A 14878-nucleotide genomic window follows, 5' to 3' on the forward strand; every position below is an offset into this window, starting at 1 on the left:
AAAAAGACGTAGAATAGTATTCGGATTTTAAATAATAACTCTTCTGCGATACTTTTTTTAGTTGCAATGCTAAGAAAGTAATAATAATAATAAAAGTAAAATTCCTAGAAATAGAAGTTAAAGCCACAACTTCTTTTAATTTGTAAAAAGCAGGAAATTCACATCCTGTTTAAGAAAGTAATGCGCATGTAAAGCAAGCTTTCAAGCAGAGTGACACGCACAGTTTAGCTAGAGAAGTGCAGTAGTCGTCAGCATGTAGACGGTGATTAAATGGTTGGGATATCCGCTCTGGGGATAATCCTGTTCGGAATAAACTTCACAATTGTCGTCAGCATCCCGCTGAGTAACTGTCTCTGGTAACCATGGAGACGGTTTCCACATCACTGGAAGAGGAAGAGAGTGAGTCATCCCGAGACTGACATTCCAGAGCAGACCCGTTATTGTGGGTGCTTTCTGACAACATTTATCTGCACATCTGTGAATCACTCAGACACACAACTGCTCCTCCACAATTCTTGTTCTGTGAAAATGACACAACCAACCAAAATATGAAAATATTCAAAGTTACTAAGAAAAATAAGAGTTTTTACCTCTATTACTTAACACTAGAAACGAAAAAAATGGCGTCATTTTTTCGCGTAAAATACCGTTCTCGTGTAATTCGCATCCTAAATATAAAATTATGTTGCTCTTAACGCGATCGAAGAGTTTCAAATATCGGTTCTGATGTCATTACGAAAATCTATACTTAACTATAATTAAACTTTATGATTTGCAGATGGTTTGAATAGGAGTTGCAGACAACGTCGATGCCGATTGGGTTGCAAGAGGGGCATGCAAACCCCGTCGGTGGCTAGTAATCCAAGCTAAAGGAAGCAAAGACAGTAATGCCTGACAAAGTCCCGGCCATTAGACAACTGCTCCGGCCTTAACAGGGAATGATGTCCAGGATTCACGGGTTTCATTGGTAAAGATTGCTGGATTTTATTTCCTCCCGAGACCATTTTTTCGTATTGTCTCTCTGGGGACGGTCCGGGTGCGGTAATCCCTTCAAAAGATGCCACTGGCTTAATTCTTGTTTCTCTTTGTTACATCCGTACCTCATAATTATAAATGGCAATTAACTAGCTCCTATTTATTTATATCTTTTAACGCTATACGTTAGCGTTTAACTTAACCAATTTTTGTTAGATACAAAAATACTCTCCTATAATTCTCAGGAGCATCTTTTTCTCCTTAAAAAGAGCTTGTTAAACCCACTCCTCTTCTGTGTTTTTTTTCCACGAAAGTATAGGGATTTAACAAGCTCATTTTAAGCTAAAAATGATTTTTTTAACTCCGTTTCCTCTGTCACAAACAGATCGAGAGGGACTTAAAATCTTGAGTGAATATCCTAGAACATTTTTGTTATTGTGGGATGCTTCCTGACAGCATTTAAGAAATGACTTCACGCATAAAAACAGAACTCCTTCATCTTCTTGGCAAAAGAGAAAGGAAAGAAACATGCTATTTTAATTCCATTTCTTGTGTAGTTAAACACAATGAAAGGTATTATTTAAAATCCCTAAGCTAAAAATTGATGCATTTATTCTATTTTTGCTGTAAACAAAGCAGACAACGAGGCGTTTAATAAGCTATTTTACGCCAAAAATCAATTGTAATGCAAGGTTCTTGTTTCTTTTTTTCTTTTTTCACAAGATAAAGTGATGTAGTAGCAATGCATTCTTGGTAATTTTAGGAGATAAAATAATGCTACCAACACATTCTAAGGACATGCGACATTTGTAATCATAATTTTAAACGCTCCACAAGTCATATATATATATATATACATTACATATATATATGTAATGTATATTCATCCAAGTTTAGATTTTGCATCAAATTAAAAAAAGTAAATTGAAATTTTTCAGAAAAATACTAAAAGTTTAATTTTTAATATTTGTTCTAGCTTATATTTAAATTGCATTAACATTAACGAATTATAATAAATAATAATAAGGTTATTTAAACATGTACAGCGACTGTAATTTACAGAATAATGTTTTAAAATTATTATAATCCGAAATAATTACTTTTCTAGAGGTATTAGTATAATAATAATAACAATAATAATAATAAAACAGAAAAAATATGATTTTTACAGTTTCATCTTCTTTATAAACTGAAAGGAAAAAAATTTCAAACAATGGATATATTGATTATGAACGTTTTTCCTTAGAAAATTATAACAATAAAAGTTTAAATAAGCCTTTTACTTAAGAAATAATTTAATAATATATTTTATCCTATAGCAGGATAGAAAGTAAAGAATTAAAGAGCATTTTTCAATTAAAATTTGGCTTTTTTTTTTTTTTGTGATTCTAATTGTAGTTGAGAAGTGTCAGATGTACGACTTGTTACCATAAATTAATATTTTATAAAAGTTAAAAATAAAATTTACACATCAACATAACATATATGTATATAAATTCTAACTATATATTTCGATTTTAAAAGTCACAAAATCACAGGAAAAGTACATTTTTCGAAGGAGAAACTATAGAAAAAACTCTGCAGAAATGCACTCCATTGATTTCTCGCTAACCATTATTTACTTGCGTGCAGTTTCATATTCACTTCTCTTTGTTTCGTCGAGAGCTCATTAAAATGCTTGCATTTTCTCGTTTCTCTTTTCTACTTTTTAAAAAAATTAAAATAATAAAAAAGAGAGGAACAAAAAGCCGAAAATTCGTCATTTTCCGTTGACGTTAGAATTTAATTAATTCTCTTCTTAATCTAATTCTTTGTTAACTTATTTTGCGTGAGATTTAATTATCGAATATTTATGAAATGTGTGATTGTCATGTTGTAAAAATTAGATTTAATGAACATTAATTCACCGTTTATAGTCGCGGTGAGTTTAGAATGAATGGAGTGCTTCGTATACCAGAAGCTTTAGCATGTTTTTAATTTTGTATAAGGTAATTTAGTCTAAAAAAAATATAATTTTCTATTATTTTTAAAGCATTTTTAAACAAAAGATAAAGAGACAATACCTCAGCTTCATACAGGACGAGGTAACTTTGGAAGATAGTGTGAGTGAGGTTGATGAAACTGCTCATTTGATTGTGAGAAAAATATCAGAATATTTTTTAAAAATGTAGAAAAATCTTCATAGGAATTTTATTTTATGGAAGAAAGTCGATCGGTTTCATCAGGATACTCCTTCAAGAGGTTCAATAGAATATTAAATGATTCATAAAAAATTACTACCCATCTTACAGGATTCGTGATAAGGTGTATGTCAAAATGAATAGAGCTGCTTCTGTAAAATTTATGCAGACAATTCTATGTGGAAAATAGGCAATAAGGGGGAAGATATCCATCACCCACAGCGGCATTTACAAGAGAATATTGAAGAAATGAAGCAAGAAAGAAAAAACTAGTTGCACTTCATCATCAGATGGGACAGACAGAATTAAATAGGAAATCATGTTTTGTGGAAGGTATGTAATTTTTTCCTCTTTTTCATTTCCTTTGCTTTCATTCGGTGGCGATGAATATGCAAAAAGAAGCTAGGAACTTCTTGCCGAGAGAGGGGATCAATAAAGAATAGCCCGAGGAACTCAAATTTGCAGGAAAGAATGGAGTTCTTCTTGTTATCTTTGATTAATTTAGCATTTTAAAATTTCTTTTAAATGGGATAAAATATTGATATTTTTCTCTTTTCTTCTGTATTTTCCTCGTTATGTGGTAACTGAGGAGCAATTATTTGGGCTTTCTAGAAAGGTAAATGTTTCATGGTCAAAACTCTTTATTATACAAGATCTTATGTTCACAATATAACAACTAGCTTAATCTTTATTATTTTTTCTACATTAATACTTTAAATTCTCTGGTTTCTAATTATTAATGTAAAACTTAAGAAACTTTATTATAATATACAATAAATTTCAAGTTAGGCGCAAGAAAATATTGTGTACGAATTTTTTTTCAGTTCCTCGGATCTTATTACACGTTAAAACATATTTTTTCTGTAAAAATATTTATATTAAACGATCAATTATATCTGTATTATAAGGAAACGTTGGATACAATCGTAGTTAGATACACTTTATAATGGGTGTTTCCTCCAGTTTCTTAGAATGTCATTAATAACAAGTATTAAAAAGTGGACATAGATCTAAATTAAGAAGTGTTCCGCTATTTGATTATAGGATCGAGGCCTTCTAGGCCACTTGGAGCCTTCAGAGCAGGAAATTAAGATGATTTAAGGATGAAGATCGTTCTAGTGCAATATATGCGTGGACATAAGCAATAGTGGCGAAGAAATATTGCACCATTATCCGTTGACACTAGAGGTATTTATCTATCTCTTCTCTCTTCGACTGTTATTGCCCTCTCATTTGGCGTGGCGCAATAAAGACCTTCTGCTTATAATTGTTATTATCCAGAAATAATGATGCATGACGTTTACTCTTCTCTCCATCACTTTAAAAACTGCCTCATCTAACCGAAACAAGTTTTATCGGTAAATTCCCTCATTTAAAGGTATGATTACATCTGAATATTTATTTACCTCTAATATCTTCATTTATTTCTAGAGATATCTGTTCGGACGAATCGTTTTAAATTTCACTAGAAGTCTAGCTTTTTCTCTCAATTATCATTTGTGAGTAACTGGATCTTTGGAAATTAAGTCTCCAAGTGCCTTTAAGGAAATGCAATGTAGGTTTAGTAAAAGATCTATACTAAATGTAGCATTAGATCTTTATGGGATGATTTCTAATTGCAGAAGTTTGGAAAATTTAATTTCTCCATTTATAAACAGCACATAATTTTTGCAGATAAGTAATGATGCGGATGTAATGGAGCGTGCTGTCAAATAAAAGCAAAGATGATGTAACTAAATAACAATTTTTTACGGGAATTGTTTCCTATTTTGAAAATGTTATACGATCCTCAGGGATTTATAATTGAAATGCGTATTCAAAATGGGAATAAAAGCGAAGGATAATGATATTCGCTTTTCATTTTCGCTTATACAAATAAATTTATATATATATCTCAATTTAAATATCTATAAATTAATAAAGGCATTTCTAATTTCCAAATAGAATAAATTTTTTAAATCCTTATTTAAAATGATACAGAATGGAGTATGATAAGTAACTACTCCTTAAGATTGAAGTATATTTATAAAAAATCATGTCTCGAAAAGAAATTTTTTGGTAAGATAAGAAAAAAATCAAGTCCAGGAGGAAAAAAATCGTGAAATCTTAGACTTTTTTATGTATTAAAAACAAAAAATTGAAATAAAGTGTTTCTTAATACTCATGAATCTAGAATAATCTTCAGAAGAGCAAGTCTGTAATCAAACTGGAGAAAAATAGAATAAAAAACTGTACAAATATTAATGAGTAATTTTGAGAGAACTTTTTTGTATTGACATTGAAGAATTATACTGTCAGAATGTTAAGAAACATTAAAAGAAACAGATACGAGCACTTCTCATGCCGTAACAACAGATATTTAAAGTAACTTCGTTCTCTCCAATTAGTGTCGATCTAGCTTATCCAAATAAAGCTATCATAAAAGATTACTTTAATCAAAGCTGCTGAAAGGTTTCGATCACGTCCCAAGAATATCGACCACATAAACATCTGCCACAATCTACCCACTCGTAAATTTAAGCTAAGAGGGGGTTCCGTTATCATCAGAGCAGTTTCTTAAAGCAAACGAGCCGTCGTGGCACAATCGTGACGGATTTACAGAAGGCCTTTCTATTTCTATTCCAACCCTCTAGTAATTTGCGAGTTTAATTATCCGCTCGGTGCAAACCGTAGGTATACACAGAAGCTAATATTTAGATCCACTATGAAGTGACTACCCGATTTCAGTTTTCGGGAATGATGGAGCGAGAAACGGTTTAGAAGGGGGACCCGTCTTTGTGAGGGTGTTTAGTAGTGGAGGAGAGGAATGACGTTTCTAGCTGATAAGTCTAGACTGCCTTCGTTTATCAGGAATGCTTTCAGGATTTAAAAAAATAAATGAAGTGAATTCTGACAGTAATCCGAATTTTCTGCTCTTTCGTCTGTCAGTTTGATTTTGTTTTATGAAATTAATAAAGATTACTTTCCAAAATTTTCTTAATTCTCGTCTTGGGAGGTTGCTTTTTTTCCTCTCCCCTCTCCTCCCTGGTGATGCGCGATCCCGCTGCACAAAGGAACAGAAGTTTTTGACAGAAATATCTTTTTTGCTAGCAAACAGGAGTGGTTGAGCGGAAATGACTTCTATTGTGTACTTCCTCTAACTGTCTTCGTCGCTTCGTTAATTAGCAGTAATTAGCATAATTAACTTTTCGGTTTACAGCTAGAGCGGGCAAAATCATCGATTCTTCTCTCACTAAAGACTTCAAAAAATCTGCTGCCAAATTTTTTGAATCAATCAGGAAAAAAAAATTTACCTAATTCTAAAAGTTTGCGAATAATTGAATGTCGTGTTTTGTTGTAGTTGTCGTAGTGGCACTATGGTGGGAAGGCGTTCTTCAATCGATGATATATCGTAGGATGCTAAACATATTTTCGAATGATCCCGTCATAACTCGAATTTTTCAACGTTTATAGGGCTATTGTGTTAGTGTGTGTTTTCCCTTCAGCATCTGTTCGGGATGTAGCTACCAAACGAAAGAATTACGAAACTACCACTTTCGGCTCCGGTAGCACGGTGAGAAGACGAAGCGCACCGTCGAGCTATTTGCCCTTAGAGAAAGAAATGTCCGTTTCTTGGCAAATTATTTTGTCATGGAGAAGAGATATCTCCTCTTCAAAGCGTGACTAATGTGGCAGCGAGAATGAGAGCGATATAAACCGAAGCGGGCCCCCTCACACCTGGCGATAAACGACTATGGAGAAGCAAATGGTGCGTGATTCCCACGTGGTTTAGCTGTCATCAACGCCTCCTCCACTACCGCACTTCTACACAGGTTGTGGTGCATCTAAAATGTTTTAATCGCTAATTTATTAATACATTCTCTTTGTAATGGTGGTGTATCGGGCTTATAAATTGACAGTGAGTCTGTTTATCTACTATCAATAGATACACTTGCAAAGTGTGTTTCCTCAGCAACTTGACCAAAATTAGTATTCCAGTTAATAAATCAATTTAAAATAAAATGAAGTTAATTTTATTAAAGATAAACTCTATCCGTCGTTCTCTTCAGTTAAATTTAATTAAATTAGATCGATATAATTTGAATAATTTTTGAAATTTAATTGAATGAGATTAAAACTGCTGTTGATAGGATTACATGCTACAATATTACATTTGCTACACAATCGTTTATTGCAGGAAATATTCCCTCATTATTGCTTTTAATGTTTTCGGATATAACACAATTACAGGGTTTGGCTTGATGGAATACGGCAGCGCAACACATGGGCGATCTGCAAGGGGGGATGACACCCAGGAGGACATTCTGTGAGAAACTGGCCCCTATATTACGTTCGACACGTGAAGAAAATCCATAGCAGAATGGCGAAGCGCGAACCCTCGACCAACTATAATTACAGGCCAAATAGTGCTACAATCATCTGTAATATTTCAAGAATATTCTGTAGTGTGAACAAGTGCAGTGTGATATAATGCATCATTTTATAATTGCTTATATTACAATATCTACCATAAAACGAATAAACTATTTCTAAGGTGAATAGAACATAAAACATTTTATTGGATTTTCTGACTGAATATCTCATAGCCTTTTATTGTAATGCAAAAAGCTTTGAGTAAAGAATGTAAGAAGGAATTTCCTCTCTGGATTTTACAATGTATCTTATTAAAATAAAGGATAATAGAATAGATGTTCTTAAATTTACATAACGGTGTTATCTAGGAATCTAAATCAATCGATTTTCGCACATTTAATTCTATGTATTTTCTTTTTTTAAACAAAAGAATATGAAATAGTAGTTTGCTTATAGTGACAAATATAGAATTTTATTCTTTCCCTTAGAAAATGTTATCACAGAGTAAAACGTTTCAGATTTTTCTGAAGTATTTCCTGTCGTTGAAAAAGATTGTATGAAGAAGCATTCTTTATCAAAATGTGAATCTCATAGTGGTCTTCTCTCAAAACAATAGCCTTCATCTCCGCGTAGTAAAATATCTTCCTATCACCGTGAGGAATCCAGATTTGAATCTGAATGGACTCCTTTTTTCATTTTTGCTCTTCCTATTGACACCAAGATGGTCTTTTATTCATATTCATCGTAAGTTTGGCCAGGCCCACATTGGAAACGACCGGGTGATGAAGAACGGAACCCAACATATCTGAGACTAACCGCCCATGAAAAAATTCCTAAGGTGGCTCTCCTGGATTCAAGCCCCGGTCTCCGGAGGATAGGATAACACTATAATTGCCACGGAATTTTTACGAACTGTTTTAATTAGAGTATAATTTCTTACTTCTTACTCATGTCGATGAACCTCTTGAGGACGAAATGTGTCAGTGACAGATTAAGTCACAACAGTAATAAGAGTCATAATTGCTAAAGATTACGATAAATTTCTTGGGCAAAGAATTGCTTTGAGGTAATTTTCTTTTATAGTAACAATAATTGTCTTTCTATATTTAACTATATTCAGATAAAATGTTTATGTGTATATATATATATAACAGATTCAATATCTTATAGCGTTTATAACATGCAAATAATCCTTTGCTATAGTTGGAAACATGAATGATAATGAATTAATTGTCGCTTCACGTGATTTAATAATTATTAAAAATTACTTGGCCAAAATTCGTGAATATTTTTTCATTGCCGATACTATTTTTAGGATTATAAAAATTTAAATTGCACTAATCTCATGAATACTTTGATTACTTGCTCCCCTCAGTTCATTAAATAAAGCTTGTGAAACATTTTCAAGAAAAAAGTTCTTTAGGAAAAAAGCAGTAATGGGTTAGTTCTAGGAACGAAGGATTAATTCGAGAATTACACTCGGAGAAACATTACTAAATCCAAAAAAATCGATAGAAAAAGTAATTAATTTACTAAGCTACTACTGCAAGGTTACTATGAGCTTCTACACGTGGTTGACTAATTTCGAATGCGCTAAACCGACGGAGAACGAATCAATTTATGTAGAATTTTACATGCCGAGCTGCTCTAGAAAGAAGTTTGGCTTATCTTGCACCTTTCTTTTCTCAAAATCTCGCGCTCTGTCTCCTTTTTCAATCAGATTATCCCGCGGATATCGGAGGGGAACAGAAGTCAGGTGTCAATATTTCGAAGCCAAGAAAATCGCATTAATTACCCGGACGGATCGTTTTGTAACGCCTGGATGACAAATGACAGTCGATAGAAGGTCTCCCCTTCAGCAGAAGAGATAAAGAAGCGCTGACGAGCATAAAGGACGATCTAGGATGATTGCATCGCCCCGTAGTCCGGAGGAAGGGACAGGCCCTCTAATCAGCTAACCTAATCTGTCCCCTGTTTCCGGATGTAGCCTCCTGGGGGGAAGTGCAGCAAGGTGGATCATTAAATCGGGACGCCATTTCGATAACAGCTCGACAGCAGAAACTTTTCAATGGTCCTTTATCCAAGTCTTCGCTAAGAGTTTCTCTGTCACCAGAGGGAGCCTTAAATCAAGCTAAGAGCCGGCTCCTTTGTGCCATTCACACCTATATTCATGCACTACTCAAGAAAGATTGCAAATTTGCTGAAGGATTTCACATGTTGTTTCAACTCTAATCCTTTCCTTTCACTCCCTAAGAGTGAAATAATTCAATTAATTAACGATACCATTCCCATAAAGAAAACAATTTGCAGAGGTAATCTTTGAATTATTTTTTTAAGGTCTAAAAATAAAGATATCTTACCTTCTTCTTCTCTATCTGTACCATACTGTAGAACTTGGTCCTTATCTTTTCCCACTGCAAAGTAAATAAATATAAACTGTAGTGCGTAAGGTTAGACATACATACATCCATCACTGAAAAAGACAAATTGTCTGGCTTGAAAGAATAAACCACCCTGTTTGGCCCTCCTTCACAACTACAGCTCACTTCTTAGAGTACAAAATGTGATTACTCTCGAGATTAAAGTGGCACTGTTGCAGGAAAGTAGCGTATCTAACACGCTTAGCGAGGGGGAGTGATTTGAAGAGATAATTTTTTTTAAAGTAAAAAGTACTAGGGTTTTCTAAGCCTCATTTCCCAAAATCTGTCGTGGATCCAGGCGAGTAAATAAGATTTGAGAGACAAAACTTTCAAAAAAGAGCTAGGAACCTATTCAGAGAATAGGACCCATGTCAGTAGACAAATGCATTTATGCAGATTATAGTGTAGTAGGGTCTATAGTCCTCCCGAGGTATAACAGTGTGAGTAATCAGAGTTCGATTACCAGCAATCGTGTTAAAAATGTCGAACAAGGTGGATTTTTTCCCACGGTTCCGCTCACACCCTTAATCCCAATGTACAGTACGTGCAGAGATTGTAGCAACCTGACGTTCTCTCACGCCTAAAACCGTTTCCATTCTTTTTTTGATGCTGGAATGAACAGGATGCCTAAAACACTGAAGCACCAACTTCAACATTATACCACTTACGCAAAATAGCTGCTAATGGCTGAAAAATACCATATTAGCAGCTGGGAAATCATTTCTAAAACTGCAGCTACTTAATTGTTTTAGTCCTATAAAAATGTTTATTTTACAAGCAAACTCCGTGCTAAACATAGTTAGATCGATTGTCGTTTCACTTAAGTATTGAGCCATGAATAGCCCTTTTATGTTTGATACTGTGTTCATTGTATAATTAAAATATTTATATGACGCTCTAAAACCATTCAGCATAGAAGTATCCATGTTTCTCGAACATGTGGATGATAAATTAAATCATTAGCTTGATTATAAGTGCCATAAAAAACTCTAACTTAAAGCTAGGACACTTAATTTTTATACATGGATATATTTTTACGTTAAAATATACTTACACGAGAAAAATCTAATGCAAATTATATCTAGTTTATCTGAAAATAAACCTGTTTTATAAGATAAGGGTGTCGTCAAAGATACAGTAGAATTAACCACTACTTTTTTGATTATCTTCCCCATCGATTTATTAATATTAAACCGATGACGTGTCCGCCCGCTTTCTCACCTGTGCAGGGTTACAACACCTGTTCTTCTCACTCAAACCCCCTTTTCTGTAGGTCACGTGTTAGGATTTAATTTCCGGTCACGAGCGCCAGTATCACGTGTGAAAGAGCATTTCTAGTTCGCTTCGCTTTACCGATTTTTCTTTTTTAAATAAAATTCTATTTTAATTTTAATTAGCAAAAAAATTTGAAGATACAAAAGAGAAATTTTTTTATCGCCAGCTTCCATGCCACCAATTTTCTCGGTGATAACTGTATCAAAAAAGGCAAAATAGTGACGGAAACTTTAGTTTTAAACGTTGTCAAAGCCGTTATTGAGTTCAGAATTATATTTCTCAAATAAATAATTTATGAAACAAAATTTTAGAAAAATCTGTAGAATGTTCTCAAACGAATTTGAGTTTTGTACATCTCGAATTGCAAAATTCGAGATGTACAGTACAATACAAAACTCAAAGTTGTAGTCATCCTGACTGACAAAGTTATAATGTAAAGCAGTCGATACTTCAAGCAAAAGTACTAATTAAGGAGAAAGTATAATAAATAAGTATCACATTTAACTCAATTAGCGTAGAATGAACTTTAAAATTTCCACTTCCTTTGTGGCAGTAATGAATTTGGGAAATTTTGCCAAACTGATACAGTTACTGGCTCGAAGATAAAGAGAAGGAGTACAACAAAGGAAGGATTGGCAATGAATTATGGAAGCGCAGAAGGGAGCCTACTTCATTGTCAGGATTCATTTACTTTAAAGGGACCAACGTGACTGCTATACGTCACGACATCTTACTCGTGACGTGATTAATTAATTGGACGGAGAAATAGATATGGTTCCTTTTTGTTCCTCCATTAATTAAAGTCATGTATCACTCGTTACAAACTTGTAATATTTTCATCGATCTGGCTATTATCAGTCACGTGATTCGAGGAAAGGGGAGTTTACAACCATGACCGACCTCTAACCTGATTATGCTTTCCTCGCCGCTTACAACTGTCTCTTTATTCCAAAAAGTTGCTCTCCCCTTTCGTTTATATTCAAAAACTCGCCCTCTATTCAATTTTATGAGGCCCTGTGATAGGAAACAGTATTAAACTCCTATTATGTACCTTCTAAGTGTGAAAGAACAAGTGAGCTAAGCAAAGGAGGTCCCAAAATGCATCTTCTAAAAACAGTCTGCCACGATTAACCGATGACATAAAGGGCAATATAAATTGAAAGATCGCCACATAAATCATTCTACGGGGTTTCTAATCGGCATTTGAGCATAATTTACTCATCAGGGTGCATAATTAAAAGAATCTACTGTAACATAGTTTACATTAAGTACCATTAAATGGGTGAGTAATGGGAATTGGTGATTTTGGTGGGTTTCCGTTCTGTAGGAGGCCATTTTTGTAGGATGGGATCACTTTAAATAAAACTACCTTAAAAAGACACCAATGAGATTACTCACCTCTGCACATCCCTCCTGTGCAGTTAGCTGTAGCCAGATCTTTTCCTGGACAGTACCTCCCTCCGTTAGAAGGTGGAGGATTGGTACAAGATCTTCTCCTGTGATGTCTACAATCCGGGCTGCAAGTAGACCACGAAGACCAAGACGTCCAACGACCGTCTACAGCTATAAAACAACAAAATTGATCCACACTTATTACTATAGTAGCACCAAGATATTTCATTAGAAAGTGAAATATTCCGGTAATGTATTTTAATGTGTCGAAATTTTGGTCAGAGGGAACGAACGTCCTGTGAAAAATAGAGAGGAAAAAAATAGCAATAAATTTTTTCATCCTGTAGTAGTAGTAGTTGGTAAAGAGATTAAATCCCAGCAGTAGTGACAGAGACAATAGCAGAAGTTGAGGGATGAGACGATCAATTATACTAACGGTGACAACGTTAAGTGTTCGCCTCATATCTAAATGTTCTCCTTTTTTCTCCTCCTTTTACTTTGCGGTTTTTATTTTGGCAGAAAATCGTTCCCACTATTGTTACTGAGGTAGTATTCGTCTTTAATGTGAATGTATTGCTATATAATTATCGAGTGAAAGACTGGTGTAATAATGGTTATTATTGCTATAGTAACATTCCTGTAAAGACTTACAATGGATCAAAACAGCTTGGCTTGTACTAACTATTGAAATCTGCTATGTGTTTCTATTATATTTAGATAATTGGGTGGAGTTTCATCTTTTCTAAATTTACTCTCTCGCTTTCTCGAAAGGATCCGAGTAAACCGGGCGGAGCGCTAGTAAAGCTCTAATGGAAATCAATATCCACGCTCAGAACTCGGTAAACTACTACTTTATATCATTATAGATTCGTTTGATATTGTGTTACAATTTGATAAATGTATATATATTTAATCGGAAGATTGTTCAGATTTTTTTTTATAAGTAGTTATTCCGCACCATCACTTCGAATCATATTGAATAGTCACGCGCTAGAAAAAACGAAAGAGAGAGTGCTAAAAGAAGTGGCATTGAAGAAGTGAAATTTTTTTATTCGTGTATTTCTTTCGAGTTAAAATTTTCAGTTATTTTAATTAATACAAAATTTAAAAACGTTTAAATAGGGTTAAACTAGATATAAATAGTTTTTTTTTATTAAAAAGATTTATTTTTTTTTTGTAGTTATTAGTGCCCTATTCTCTTCTTTTGTAGTGAGAATTTTTAATTAAAATCGACGTCACGCTTTCAAATATGTGACGTAAATTTTGCTGCTGCACTTGAAATCTTTCCTTTTTTTGATTAATGACCTGATACTGATTAATGTTTCTACATTTTTCAGAGGTTTTTATGAACTTCTCATCTTGTGGCAGACCGCAGAATGCAAGAAAAAATTAACACTTTACAAATTAATTTTCTCCAGATTTAGAGAAAAAGAGGAGGGGGAGAAGGAAGAGGAGAAGGAAAAAATTCTCGCTAACTTTGCTTCTTCGCGTGCTGTTACCACTTAATTAGATCTCGGTTATGAGACGGTACAAATTTGTTGATAATTAGGTGAATGATTATATTTAAAAAAACATTAATTAAGTAACCACGTGATAATGAGATAATCGGTATCATTTACGAATTTTTTTTCCTTTTTTTTTGTGGTGCTTATTTTGTGGTTTGGATGATGATTCAGTTTACGGGCCTCAATGATAAGTTTGCAGTTTTGGGTGGAGTCATTTGTATTCTCATTTTTCTATCGTTAACTAAATATGCATTATCTTGTTTAACGTTTAAATTTTTTACAGTAAAAAGTCTATTTTTAAACTAATAAATTGCTGTGATGTTTACAGAAATGCACGAAAATTACACTCTAATGTTTAGTACAATTGTTTCAAGCAAAAGTTTTTTTTATTTTCTTCCTCTGAATAATCAGTTTATATATATATTATTGGAGAGAAATTGTCAGTAATTTGCACGAAAATGTATAAAACGATTGTTTTTATACAAAATATACCATAGAAATAATTTATTTTTTAAATTTTGTTCATAGATACAGAGTGCATATAGATACTTTGCATCTGTATTCTAAATTGCATTATATAAATTATATATACAAAGATTATTTAGATAAATAAATTATTGAGAATATAAAAATTTTAAATGGAGACTTTCATATATATATTTGATATTCTTTTTTTGTATGTCCATAATTTTTCTGTGTGATTTATAGCTAATTCATTGCGGAAAAGCATCTGTGATACTATGATACCAAGAGGGGTAATTCGTTAAATTCCAACATT

The 14878-nt window shown here is 33.4% G+C and overlaps 1 protein-coding gene across 4 annotated transcripts in view; it reads right to left on the minus strand.

Annotated features, from left to right (window-relative positions):
• The window catches only part of LOC136986306 (netrin receptor UNC5C-like), a 109559-nt gene that overhangs the window by 20261 nt on the left and 74420 nt on the right, over window positions 1–14878 (minus strand). For all 4 annotated transcript variants that reach the window (XM_067283803.1, XM_067283801.1, XM_067283804.1 and 1 more), the window contains 2 exons: window positions 12602–12766; window positions 9869–9922 (listed from right to left, as the gene is read on the minus strand). In XM_067283803.1, coding sequence (XP_067139904.1) covers window positions 9869–9922; window positions 12602–12766 — 219 coding nt within the window. The remainder of the gene's footprint in view (window positions 1–9868; window positions 9923–12601; window positions 12767–14878) is intronic.

Source organism: Centruroides vittatus, unplaced genomic scaffold (assembly GCF_030686945.1).
Source record: "Centruroides vittatus isolate TY-2023 unplaced genomic scaffold, ASM3068694v2 scaffold_1015, whole genome shotgun sequence".
NCBI lineage: Eukaryota > Metazoa > Arthropoda > Arachnida > Scorpiones > Buthidae > Centruroides > Centruroides vittatus.